Source organism: Equus caballus, chromosome 3, assembly GCF_041296265.1.
Source record: "Equus caballus isolate H_3958 breed thoroughbred chromosome 3, TB-T2T, whole genome shotgun sequence".
Classification (NCBI taxonomy): domain Eukaryota; kingdom Metazoa; phylum Chordata; class Mammalia; order Perissodactyla; family Equidae; genus Equus; species Equus caballus.
Window position 1 is genome coordinate 77,756,505 of NC_091686.1, and position 14,688 is coordinate 77,771,192.

Below are 14,688 nucleotides of genomic sequence, written 5' to 3' on the forward strand. Positions count from 1 at the left end.
TTCTTTGAGGAGAAATGCATTAATGAAAATGACAGTCCTATGATCTAAGGGGAATGATCACTAATGGGTTTCTTTTTAGGGTGATGAAAATGTGCTAAAATTAGATAGTGGTTATGGGTGCATACCACTGTGAATGTACTAAAAATGATTGAACTGTATACTTTAAAAGACTGAATTCTGTGGTATGTGAATTATATCAATGAAAGTTAGTTTTAAAGATCCTATGACCTACCTAATCCCTCTCCCCTAAGATGTCTTTAGAGGCAAACCCAGATAATTTTTTATCTAATCCTAATCTGCTCCACAGTTGTCACTGGGATCCACAAAATGAACACAGATTTGATCACAATTCATAAAGGTTATATTAAGAAATAATTCCTATTAGTTACATTTAGACAAATGGCTTTATATAGCCTGTGACTGTACTCCAGAAAAAAATTCAACAGAAATGACACGGTCTTCTTTTACTGACATTGTTGGTGCCTCTGCACAAACACATATTCTATTTTAACTATGCTCCCAATACTCCTGGAGTCCTTTTCTTGTCATTCCCACCTTATGAATCCTCTCTTCTGGGAAGCGAGCTGCTTTATTGGCAGCATATTCAGGCTGCTGATTGCTGGTGGAAAGTCATGAAATTTGGCTTATTACCTTCTGTGCAAATTGATGTATCTAACCTCATCTGAGCCTTCACTACTGCTTGGAAATCTTTGTATTAATGTTTAATTGGCACCTTAACACATTTTTCCATAGTGCTCATTTCAGAGCTTTTCAAATCTCCTGTCCTCTCAACGTGACCTCACCTATTCACTCAGCAAGAGTCAGCATCTCCTACTTGATGGAAAAGTCCCTCCGCTTTGAAATTTATCTTATCTGTACTTTCCTTCACACTCACCCCAGGAGAGGTCATTTCACTATTTTAAAAACATCCTAGTTTAGTGGAAATAAACCTGACTTGTTTTATCACACGTCTGCCATTATCTGGCTCCATAACCACAGGCAAGGCAATTAATTTATATGGTTCTTGATTTTTTTGATCTGTAAAATTAATGCCTTGGACTAAGTGAATTCTAAGGCCACTTTCAGTTCTAAATAAAGGTTTTCCTAATCTTATACCTTTCTATCCCCCTACAACCTTTCCCTTTCATTCAACCTATATATATAATACAAATGAGGCATAAGATATTTTCTCTCTATTAATCTCCTATTATCTTGATTCTTCCCACCCTCGACATTCTAGGGACTTCACTTTTTAAAATTCTTCTTCATCACTGTGATTACAAGTTAATATTTTCACTATTTCTCAAGCAGACATTTTCAGGGTGTAGATAATACTTGAACACTCTACCTTCTCGCCACTGACTTATCTGTTCACACCTTCCAATTTGGCTTCTGCTTCCAGCACTTTATCAAAATAGTTGCAAAGGGCAAATGATTTTTCCTCAGAGCTTATCGTACTTGAATTACCTTTGACATTTTAAAACACCATGGGTGGTGTTTTGAATCACCCTCTTGAAACTTTCTTCTCACTTTCCTCATGGTTCACTTTCAAGGCTTTAGTCATCTCTTCTCTTTCTCTATTTTTATTTTTCCTCTTTAATCTGTGTCTTAAATGTGGGTATTCATCAGAGATCCATCTTGGTCTTGTTTCTAATCTTTTTCTATTGAAACTTTCATTCATTCTTAGGATCCTAACTGTTACACTGCTGTGGATTATAAAAATATTTTTCGCTGAATTCCTTTCCAGTATGCTGGACATCTCTATGTGTATGTCTCAGCAATTTGAAGGTATGTTGAAAATAAAATTCATCACTATACCCCAATAGGTAAAAACAAAGGAAAAACACAAGCTGCCCCTGCTCTTATAGTCTATCTTCCTATTAATGCTATAAATGTGTTTCCAGTGACTAGAACCGACAGGTTAGGAAGAAGAGAAGCCATTAATGTCAGAGATTACACCAGCCTCTGAATACCCAGTTTTCCATATAGCTAGTTCTTCATTTAACAAATGTCTCAAGGCTCTGAAAAATATTAAAATGATCATCTCTTTATAACTACGCAAGGTTAAGACACAGATGCGGAAAAATTAGGCTGTTTTAAAATGGCATCATACTGAATCTCAGGGATTTTTTTCTCTTTTTACATCATAACAAAAGTAAAATCATGAGTTGAATTACATTTGCTTCTCCAGTTCTATCATTTATTGCTGTGAGGTGATATAAAGATCTTAATTTCCAAGGAAATCCAAAGATTTTATTTCAACCAGATTTAAAAAGAGAGAAAAAAAGGAAAGAAAACATAAACTCACACTTTATCTGTTCCATAACTCCTGTAGTCTACTGCGGCTGACACAGCCACAATGAGCGCAGGCATCCCATAGCCAACCAGGTAAAAATATTTCCTGCGGGAATGTTCACTCTCAAAAACCTCCACCAGCATGATATAGAGCTGCACGCCCTCCAGGAACATCCAGGTGAAGGCAGCCAGGAAGAAGAAATGTAAGAGTGCAGCAAAAACCGCACAGGCAATCTAAAAAAGGAACAACAATTCAGCCAAATAATTACCAAATGATACATCATCAACTGCCACAAAATTAAACTATTTATCAAGACTGCAGTAATAAAATAGGTCTGCAAAAGAACAATGTAGACGAGATTCTTAAAATTCAGATATCAAAACTTAATATAACCTACCTTGAAAACTATATTTAACATTTTATTAATAATGGCTTATGGATGACAGCATAGCATTATAATAAGAAGAGATCATAACATTTAGGAAAAAGTTCTAATAAGCGCCCATTGATAATTATTACTAAGATTAGTCTAAAGGTTTTAAAATAGATCTTTTTCTTGGTGATAATCACATGTGTACTAACATATTAAGTTCTTCAATTGTAAATGAAAGAGAAACATTAAAAACAAGGAGGCTAAAAGCTCTTAAAACTAAATAATATAATTAATTGTGGATTAATTATTATTAATTGCTTGTTTATCTCTTCCCTACTTTGTTTCAGAAAGGATTTAAGGTGGCATTGGGAAGCTCACGGTGCACAAGTGTGAAAGTACGTCTGGTTAAAATAAAGTGTTCCAGAATTGTTTTCTTTCTCTCATTTTTTATTATTGTACTAAATGTTAGTCTAGACAAACTTGGTCAAAAAAAGGCAGCCAGCCGGCCTGGTGGCACAGTGGTTAAGTTCACACATTCCGTTTCAGTGGCCCAGGGTTTGCCAGTTCAGATCCTGGGTGGAGACCTATGCACTGCTTGTCAAGCCATGCTGTGGCAGGTGTCCCACATATAAAGTAGAGGAAGATGGGCAGGAATGTTAGCTCAAGGCCAGTCTTTCTCAGCAAAAAGGGGAGGATTGGTGGAGGATGTTAGCTCAGGGCTAATCTTCCCCCCCAAAAAAGGGCAGACACCCCTTATGTTGGCAAAGTTTCTAAGTTACCACAAGCTTTAGATGACCATACATTCATTTTCTTATGTCAGTTCCTGAAATGGTTAGCCCTTTGGAGTTCTTCAGTTTTTCTAAGAAATCCTACCTAAAAACTATAGCTCCTGCTAGAGAAGGGCAACAAATTTATAGAAATGATCAGATGAGGATGGATTCATTGCTGAGTATGATCCTTGAGAAATGAGACAAAGGGCCAGTCAATTTCATTGGGTTAGAAGGATGACAATGAAGGGGAGATAAGGAAGTCAAATGTGAGGGGGTCTAGAGAGAAAGCAGAGCCTAACCATTACGTGGGATGCAGGAAGAGGACACCCATCCAGCAACAACAGTAAAGACAAGTTGGGCTGAGCTGCATTCTACCCAAGTTTTTCATATCAATCATTGTTTCTTATGCTACTTGTCAGAAATTAGTTTTGTGCAGTATGCCACATTTGGTGAAATTTGTCATACCATATGTAACATCCGGAAACAAAAATAAGAATAAGGTTTTTAAATGAAAAAAATCAAAAAGCATTTGAATTGCAGGTTAACAAGAGATTAAAATGATTTCTTCTTGGAAAAATCACAGTTTTCCACTTCTTGCTTTTTAGAGTTAGAACTTCAACTATTAATTTTTGTTATCAGAAGCCTTTACTTTTTTGGGTAGAAGAAATGTGCACTTTGATTGCTTATTCATATGTATGCATTTATGGGAAAAGCTGTCACATTTGTGTATGATACCAATTAAAAGTATAATCGTCATAATTGTACCCTTTCCAGCCATTAATCATGAATGTGTAATCACAAACATGAAGCCAACTGCATTTTTATTCTAAAGTCCTCCATACATATGGACATAAAGCAGAGAACAGCATAAGTGAAGGAATTATTTATTATGCCTACAAATCTTCTAAAAAATGAAAGTTTTCTTTTCATTTGCAGTTTTAGTCATGAGAACAAACTTGCCCTGTGTGCACGAATCTCAAGTAAATAGAAAGGGCCTCACAAAAATTATAAGTGAGCATGAAGTTTGTGCAACATATTAGATGCTATCTGTTATTCATAATTTTCATTTGGTTTTACCAAGAACAGTTGGCTAGTGCTGTTTCTTTCTTCCCTCCGTCTCTCCCTTCCCTTCTTGACATGATTAAATGTAGATAGTAGTAAAGTACGAAGTTAACACTTAAAGATGAGAACAGAACTTGAGCAAATACAGTGACAGACAAAATTTGGGAAGACTTTACATATTCTAAAAACGAACTACAGTTTGAACTATTTTTCAAAATATGACAATTAAAAAATTCATTTTAGACACGCAATTTTAAATATAATAACCATTATGTTTTAAAAGCATATTATAAACTTCAAAAAATAACAATTATATCTGTTAGAAAAGATCCTCCTCCATTCCCCCGGATGATTTTATTTCACTTTCCTCAATATTCAGCTCTGTAATTTAAAAATTAAAGGAAAAAAAGACTAATGAAGAGACATAGTTCTTTAAACAGGCAAGCAGATAAACAGCAGCCAAGTAGATGAAGAGAATTTCTGAAGAAATGTACATTCATACATCCATAACATTCCCCGCCTCTTTATGACAATGGGACATGAGAAAGGGAAAACTGAATAAGATCTGAAAATTAGTATTTATCTTAGACAACTGGAACAGAGGATATTTTCAGACATGAATATTTCTAGTATTGAACAGCTGGAAGTGGAGAAATTCTGGAGTAATATCAATGTCAGCTCCTTACTGGTTGGTCCGTTCGGTTGATCCCTATCAGGAAGAGCAGTTCTGCTACAAAGAGGCTGATGCAGAGGTTCTTGTGGATGGTATTACGGTCACTCTGGAGCCCACGGAAAAAGCAAAATGTGAAGATGCAAATCAGGAGACAAACAAGGGACAGCAAAATTCCAACCCATGTGATCACATCCAGAAGAAGGTCATGGACCGCATCACTGTGCTGGAAACACAATAGAAAAATCATAAGTTGCAATTATGCATAACCAATTAAAAAGTTTTATAAGGGCCTGGATTCATGACACATGATTTTAATAATGTACTAAATATCCTCCACACAGACAATGAATAAGTTCTTTTATTTGGGTTTTCTATCCATAGGTAAAGCTTTTTATCTTTTCTCTGAGGTGTGAATCAGTTTGATATTCACGGTCTCAGTAGTTTTTGCACCTTTCTTAGCTACATATATTTTCAGGATATAAATAGTTGAAGCAAATCAACTTAATTCTCACCAAAGATTTCAAGGAAAAACCTTTTGTTTTTAACCCATATCACTTTTTTAGACTAATTTTTGACAACCCCTACTAGGGAATACTCTATTTAAAAAATTAAGCTATACACTTAGGGAAGTGGTGTCTTAGCTGAAATGCTTTTTGAATCACAGGGATTTTTATAAAAAAATACAATTCCTCTGTCCTATAAATCCTTTATCAGAATTTCCAAGGCTGAGTTCATAAAAGTATGTATTTTTACAAAGATCTCCAGTTAATTCTGATGAACAGCCACATATGTGTACCATTTATTTCATGGAAGATCTAAAAGAATGAGGATATTCACTGGATTTATATTCATATTGACTGGCTTAAGGAGATCAGGAAGTTTGATCCTTGAAGGGTTTTGCATGAATACAGCCTGTTATACACAGATGGAAAATAAGCATTCAGAATTACTATAGCTGATAGCAGCATAAAAAAGATAGTAGAGCTAAGAAAAAGAAAAAGCTCATGAAGACTTCTTTACTGAAACTGCGTTTTTTGGACTCTGTTAAAATACTCCTGTGAGCTCCATACCAGCCATCTTCCTTGCTCTGTCCACTATCTCATTTCCGTTTTTATTCTAAGATTCAAAACTCTACTTCTATCCTCTCCCAAACCCAGTTCTGTGAAGCTTTAGAATTTACAGTGGCCCAACACATCAGTGTGCCAAGCTGTTGGAGCAGAGTTGAGAAATTGTCTATGACTGTCAATTCCTCTTTTCTTTGGAGGTTTCTTAAAATCCCTAAAGACATAACTCTCTTCAATAGGGGAATAAATAAACAAATAATGGCTAACTTACAGAATGATACTCTAAAGAGCAGTGAAAATCAGTGCTCTAGTTTCATAGTCACAAACATAGATACTTCTTAAAAATCTAATATTAGACTTTTAAAAATGCAAGTGGCAAAGGGATCTATACAGTATGACACCATTTACGTAAAATTTTAAAAGGCACAAATTTTAGGGATATATACATAAGCACTAGAAGTGCAATATGTGCATGGGGAAAGTTTTTAGCTGAAAAAAAGATGTTTTTCTAATTAACACCTTTTTCAACTGCGTAGATCACACACATTGATTTTTGTTTTATGATGTAAGTTACCACATTTAGTTGTCTCCCAAACTGTTAGCTCACCTTAAAAATACATACATATCCAGGTTTTCTATTTTTATTTGTCTTTATTCAAACTTCATACTTTTATATTTTATACAAACTTCATACAAAGATTATTCTAAATGTGGAAATTATTCTTACAGGTGAGCCACCTGTAGCCGGAATCATAGCACTTCTCATATTGTCAGACACGATTTCACAGTTGTTACTTGATAAAGAACTCTGCTAGAACACTGCCAATGAAACAGTTTCGAAATATTGCTGCATAACTCTAGATATATTTCTCGGAAGGAGCTCAAATCATGAAAGAAAACCACAAGAAATTTTGCTTTAACTGCTTTGTTCTCCAGGGGACGCTACTAAAGCAGTGTTGAAGCTCTGATAGCTTAAATTACTTTACTATTTGAGAGTGGAGAGTGGTTAGTGCTACCCAGGTCCCTGAACAGAGGGCTATTTGCTCTCTTCTTTGACTCAAAGGAAAGATGCTGTGATTGAGTATCAACCACGAACGTTCGGCACAGCAGTCTTCCATAATGGGAAAAATGGCAGCTATAATACATTCTCAAATGCATCCTGAAGACCTAAAACACCGAAAAAAACCCAAAAAGCTCCTGCCTTTGTCTGAGTAGTTGAATTATTAGAAATGTTATTTACTTTACTCAGTGCCTTCATAGGTCCTTCAAAAAACCCCATGCAGCGTTATTAAGAGAATACCAGATGTCAAAACATCAGTACAAAAAGTACACAACACTCAAAGATGGAACAAAAAAGCCCAGTGATTAATTCACCCTTCAGGTACTACTGCTTAGCTCAGAAAACACCAACGCCAACCACCTTGTGTATACTATACCAGGAAGGCAGCACCCTTTGAATACAACTCACTGCTTGAATTTATCAGTAAGAAGAAACGAAAAGAACAAGGGACATTAAATGCCAATAAGAGCTGCGAGTATAGCCTTCTTTAGAATAGTCTACCTTAACAGAAGTTTTAGGAGGCCAAGCCATGAAAAAGCCAAACCCCCTTTAAGAGGATGGCCAACTAAATAAAACTTCTAGGTATAGTTGTAACAATGTGGTAACGGATCAAGTATTCCTATTTCCAAGATTGCATGTTTGTGAGGGCCATATAACTAAGTCACCTATATCATGAACTATAAACCATCTTATGCTTTGAGATTTTATTAATCTTATATCTTATTTTTTTTTTTTTTTAAAGATTTTATTATTTCCTTTTTCTCCCCAAAGCCCCCCGGTACATAGTTGTTTATTCTTCGTTGTGGATTCTTCTAGTTGTGGCACGTGGGACGCTGCCTCAGCGTGGTCTGATGAGCAGTGCCATGTCCGCGCCCAGGATTCGAACCAATGAAACACTGGGCTGCCTGCAGCAAAGCGCGCGAACTTAACCACTCGGCCACGGGGCCAGCCCCTAATCTTATATCTTATTAACATTACATTCCAGGACCTAGTACTGCATTTGACACATAAAAAAAGTTTAATAAATATTTGTTTTTTGATGATTATAACCCTACTCCTCTTAGATCAAATGCCTTAGAGCTGAACTCTCTTATGTCAGTTTAGCTTTAGCATCCATTTAGTCTTCACTGGATATTTAATAAGGTACCAAATATTACTTGTTCAAAACTGAGCTCCTGATCTTATCCCGTTTCTCCCCAAACCCCCCAAAATCTGCTCTTTCCTGTTTTCCCCACTTCACACACTACAATTAATGCATCAGGAAATCCTGCAGGTCCTGCCTTCTAAATCTGACAGCTTCTCATCACCTCATCTGCACCAAATTGGTCAGAGTCATCTGATTTATTTTTTGAAGAACCTCCTAATTGATCTCCCTACTTTGACCCTGAGCCTCCTGAGGGTCAGAGAGGACAGAGAGATTATTTTTATGTATGTCAGATAATATCACTCATTGAGCAAAGCCTCTTGTATCTCCCATCTATTTTATTTTATTTTATTTTTGCTGAGGAAGATTAGCCCTGAGCTAACATCTATTGCAAGTCTTCCTTGCTTTTTGCTCGAGGAAGATTAGCCCTGAGCTAGTATCTGTCCCAGTCTTCCTCCACTTTATATATGAATCACCACCACAGCATGGCTGATGAGTATTGTAGGTCTGCAACTGGGATCCAAACCTGCAAACTCGGGCCACTGAAGTGGAGCACACTGAACTTAACCACTATGCCCCAGGGTCTCCCATCTTAATGAGAGTAAAAACCAAAGTCTTTACAAAGGTCCATAAAGTTCTATAAGATCTGTACCCCTGTGACATCATTTCTTACTCTTTTCTTCATTCTGTTCATTCCACCCAGTTGGCCTGCTCTGTTCTTTGAATATGTCAAGCACATTCCAGCCTCAGAGTCTTTGCACATGATGTTCCCTTGGCCTGGAACGCTCCTCCAAAAGACATCTGCATGGCTTACTTGCTACCCTCCTTCAGTCTTTCACTCAAATGTCACCTTCTCACAGAGGGTTTTTCTGAGTTACCCTTTCTAAAATTACAAACATCTTTTTCCTATTCTGACTAATTTATTGCTTTTCCTGCGTTATTTTTCACCTTAGCACTTATCCAAACTATATATTTTACTAATATTCCTTGTTTATTATCTGTGCCCTCCACTAGAAAGTACACTCCAAGAGAATAAGTTATTCTGTCTCTTGTGATCACCAATGTATCCCTAGCCCCCATAAAAAATGTCTACCATAGAGTGGATGCACAATTAATGTGCTGATGGATGCACAATTAATGTGTTGATTGATGCACAATTAACGTGTTGATGGAATAAAGGAATCTCTCTTTAATTATCCCCCTCTCCTACAATGGATTTAGATTATAAACTAAAAGTTGTATCATGCTGCCCACTACAGTCTTTGGGACTCTTTGGTTCTTAAATCACCTGCTCTAAAATCTTGAGGAAAAGACAAAGAAAACTAGAGCTGGAGAATGGGAAGGTTGTTATACCTCAAAATGTTAAGATATGTTGAAATGTCCAGGTTCAAACAATTATGACACTGGAGGCAAAACAAGGCGTGGAAGCAAGAAGACGTTAGAGTAAGTCTCAGAGTCTGATGACATGGGTTTAACCTTGTCACCTCGATTTTGCAATTGTTACCCTGAACAAACTACCTACCCTCTTGAGTATCAGAAGCCTCATACACATAGGAGATTAAAATAACTGAGGCTTCAGGTTATTGTGATAAGCATTTAAGATAATATATGGGAAAGTAAGGAAGTCAGTATTTCTTTTTTAATCTGAAAATATTCTGGATTTTTTTCTCTTTTGACAGCAACCTTAATTTAAGTAATCAAAAGTCTGCATGAATGATACAGGGTGGATCAGAAAAATTACAACTGTAACAAGAACAAATATTAATGTTATTTTAACTAAGGAACTAAACATAATTCCAGCCAACTAATGAATTACCTAATTTCACTTTATAACATTGCCTGTTTAGTTTATATTATTAATAACATTTGTGCTGCTGCTAAATTAAGGCCACAAAATGCCCATATCATCTGAAAGAGGCAGATTTTAACTTTAGCATCTGAATTCCACTTTCATTACTATACAGTTGTGTTTGTGACTTTTAAATAATAAACTAGAGAGGGACTCAATTTCACCAAATATTCTTCCTCAAGTTATAACAAAAAGACAAATCAAGTAGCAAATAAAAGTTTTTTCCAGAGTCTATACCATAGACTAGTATAATTTGTTGGCAAGAAGGCATGGAAAATTGACAAAAAAAATCAAAATTAACATAAGATCACAAATCTCAAGGAAATTAACTTGTTAAGAGAAGATGGGGAAGTGTGAGAGAAAATCTTCAAGTAGGATGACAAAAAGATTCATCAGAAGATTCTTCCAGGAAATCAATGATTCTATCTTCTCTAGAAAGAAATTTTTCTTAAAACAATACTTGTTTTCCAGGCTTTCTATGAAGTTTCTATTCATATTTGAGATGCGAAACATTTTTTAAAACCTACAGAAAGTTTCTGATTTTTCCTTTTATTTTTACATCAATGAATCTGCTTTGTTCATGGAATAACTCAAATACTACAAAAGGGTAAGTATCACATTGGGGGGAAAAGATGCCTTAAAAATGCTGTTTTGTGAAAGCCGCTCTGTCAATGTAAAACTCTCGAACATACTGATAGGTACATTTAATGAAACTAAATCCAAATTCATGGAAAAGGGAAATGTGACTTTTGCTTCATGATTTTAAAATAACTCAATCTGAGCACACTCAGATCTTTTGTGGAAATCTTGATATTTCTAACTTTATTGTCTAAAAAGCAAGTCAGCAAACAAGATGGAGAAATAGATTTTGAAATGTTTTTCATTTTAACTGCATAAGTGTTTCCAGATGGGATACAAACTATGTAAGTTAATTTTGAACCCCTCTGGATGGTTTTTCTCTTTTTATATTTTTAGAAAGTTGCATTTTCCAGACACTGCTTCAACAATTGCCCTATAATAATTATTAACTATGGGCCAGTAATTATCAAGAATCTGCTTTACTTTCTGCATAATAATGTATTATTTTAATGTTGAGTTGGATTAAAGTTAAAGCATAATGATATGATTTTTAAATTGCCTCTTAAACATATTTTATTCTGAAATATTTGTAATATAGCTAAAATGAGCTTTCTTTTTTCTTTTTTGCAAACATATGAGTGCTTGCCTTGCCAGTAATGTATCACACAAGCATAAGGCATTTGTTTGAATCATGAATTTCACTGAAGCCAGTAGGGTTGTGAAAGGCCTATTTTCTGATGAATGTGGCATGAACTCTGTGAAATAAGTTCCCGGCATTGCTCTAACTCTTGGGAACCAGGTCATCAGACACAAAGGTCATCCCGCAAATGCTTGGCAAAATAAAGGGCTCAATGGTCTGAGGAAATCAGGATTTCCTTTGCAAAACAGGACAAAGGTCAAAGGTGAGTAAGAGTAAGAAGAACAGTATAATTGGATTTCTCATGATTTTTATAGTAAATTAACCAAAACTACTTAGCCACAATTCTCAAACTTGTATCAAATTGAAAAATAATCAATCTAAATATTTTCAAGCTTTAATTGCTAAGAGAGAAACAGTGGCAAAGTAAGAACACAGAAACATTGATAATCAATTGCCCTTTGGATTCAATAGAACTTATTCAGCAAATTTCTTTGATTTCAGAAGCATAGCACAGCACACACTAAATTATGTGAGATTTTCTTGCTTTGAACTTTAAAAGAATTAAAATTTCACCATATTTGGTGAACCAGATCCGCGACTACCATAATGAAGGAAACAGAAAAGCAAATAGTGGAAATTGTGGGAACTAAGTATCTTACAACAGCTAAGAATTAAATGTAGATATAGGTAGGGGCTGGCCCCGTGGCCGAGTGGTTAAGTTTGCATGTTCCGCTTCGGCGGCCCAGAGTTTTGCTGGTTGGGATCCTGGGCGCAGACATGGCACTGCATCAGGCCGTGTTGAGGTGGCATCCCACATGCCACAACTAGAAGGACACACAACTAAAATATACAACTATGTACTGGGGGGATTTGGGGAGAAAAAGCAAAAAAGAAAAAGAAGATTGGCAACAGTTGGTAGCTCAGGTGCCAATCTTTAAAAAAACAAAATGTAGACATAGGTAAAAAAAGTAGATTAAAATTGGTAAAACAGAAAGTAATTGGTGATCAGTTAGAAATTTTTAAAGGAAATGAATTGATCAAGCAATAAATAAGAAAAAGATTTTAGGAGTATCTGTGGTCTTACTTTTAGGAATAACTGAGTTGAGGATAGGAAATGAAGCTAGGCAGATAGAAAATTTCATCCTTAAGTGTTTCTGAGTTAATATAGTGATGATGATGATGATGAGATAGCTAACACATAACTTTCTAAATGTCAGATTCTATTAAAGTGCTTATTTATTTTATTGGGTACTCACTTAATCCTACAAAACACTATGATGTGATATGAATATTATCTCCAATTTACAGATGAAGAAGCTGAAGCACAGAGAGCAAGTAATTAACTAAGATCATTCAACTAGTATGCATTAGAGATGGAATTGGTGGTAAAATGGCCAACTGTCAAGGTTTGCTCAGGAATGTCCTAGTTTTGGCACTAGATTTTTGCATCCTGGGAAAGCTATCTCCAAGACATGATGAAATCTCAGAGATCAGAGATAGGTGCAGAAGTTTGGAAGAAAAGTACAAAAATCCATATGAAAGCCAAGAAAGCAGAGGCTGGAAGCAACACTATTTTTAGTGTCGATTGGATGTAGCATCGATTCTCCACCTTCCATAGTGACTCCTGCTGTTTTCCCCCCTGACTATTGATGTTGGCAACTATGATTTGCAGTTCTGGTATTGGATAGTCCACTGTTGCATCACTCTGAGTGATGAGACTTAAGTATGCAACTTCAGCGTGTTGTGATCCTGACTTCCTCTTTGACTTTGGATCAACTGTTGTGCTTTGTATCAAAACTGCGCTACTTAATTTTGAACACTGTGAATATAATGACCATGTTTTCTAATGGTTCATTGATGAAACTGAGAAGAACTATAATATAATAACATGACAATACAGAAAAAGAAGACTAAATAACTGTGTTATTTTAAAGATACATGGGAGGATGCACCAACATAGATTAGAGAGATAACCAAAAGAGATCATACTGCACAATGTGCAGAAGAGAATTTGGGACCAGGCACGAGGGAGGTGATTGTATGAATGCGCATATGGAGACTGATTCTCACAAGTCTTGGATGAAACAGACAAGTTTCTCTAATATCAAAAGTTCTTTTTAATCTCCCAAAAAAGACATTAATGCTCATTTGAAACCAATGCTCATGGAATAAGCTCGAGTATACCACAAGAATACTGTTTTCTTCCTTTGATTTCTCTATGCACCGGAGTAAAGTTACTTTTCCTGATTCAGAGGTTGCAACTAAAATGTCCTGTGCGTATACAAAAGGGGAAATTTTGAAAACTGTTGTCGGCCCCGTATAGCATAGAGCCGATTCTGTCAGATCTTACAAATAAACATTTCTACAGTATATCAAGTGATGTGTTGAATGATGGCAACAAGATATGTTTCCCCTAGCTCTTAGGTATTTTGATTTGAAAATGGAGTTTAAAATCATCTTCTTGATTTCTAGAAAGATTTTAATGAAACTTCAGAAGACATAAAACAAATGATTGTTGACACCTCGTCCAGATATAAAGTAGACATTGTTCATCTATCTGCATATTCAACAGATAGTGCAAACAAAAATTTTCAAAACTGCGTTCAGCATATAAACTTCTTACAAAAGGAAATGAAGAGTTCTTACCTACTAAATGTTCTGTACACTTTGTGGACAAAGCTACCAAAAAGGGATGTGATTTGCTTACCTAGATAATGAAGTTTCATAATGAAATATTTTGGTCACTTTTCAGTTCCTCAAAATGTGCAGAAGTACTTAATGAGCTCTTTAACTTTCTAGAAATAGAAGGAGACAGCCTCTTGCGATGTGCTTACAAGATGGTTATCATTGGCGCTGGCCACAGGAAAGATGTTAAAATATCAGTCTTTTGTAAAATCCTGTCTTCAAAATGTGGGACAAGAAAAATGCCTTTCTCTAATTTTGAAATATATGAGAGATGAGAATGGGGAAAAAGATTACAGTGAAACAAATTTTTATGATTTCTCTAAAAGTGTTTGACAATCTCTGAAGAGGCTATGAGGAACTCAGAGAAAGATGAATTGACTCTACCCAAGTTGCATGAACTTCTGTGTAGGTTAGGACGAAAACTCAGAAAGAGAAAACACTACTTATTTTTGGGATTTCGGACTGTTTCCAAAAAATTTCACCAGAAAAGGGC

The 14,688-nt window shown here is 35.7% G+C and overlaps 1 protein-coding gene across 50 annotated transcripts in view; it reads right to left on the reverse strand.

Moving 5' to 3' along the window:
- Positions 1 to 14,688, reverse strand: part of ADGRL3 (adhesion G protein-coupled receptor L3) — an 801,265-nt gene that overhangs the window by 117,119 nt on the left and 669,458 nt on the right. For all 50 annotated transcript variants that reach the window (XM_070262457.1, XM_070262459.1, XM_070262461.1 and 47 more), the window contains 2 exons: positions 5,188 to 5,397; positions 2,309 to 2,529 (listed from right to left, as the gene is read on the reverse strand). In XM_070262457.1, coding sequence (XP_070118558.1) covers positions 2,309 to 2,529; positions 5,188 to 5,397 — 431 coding nt within the window. The remainder of the gene's footprint in view (positions 1 to 2,308; positions 2,530 to 5,187; positions 5,398 to 14,688) is intronic.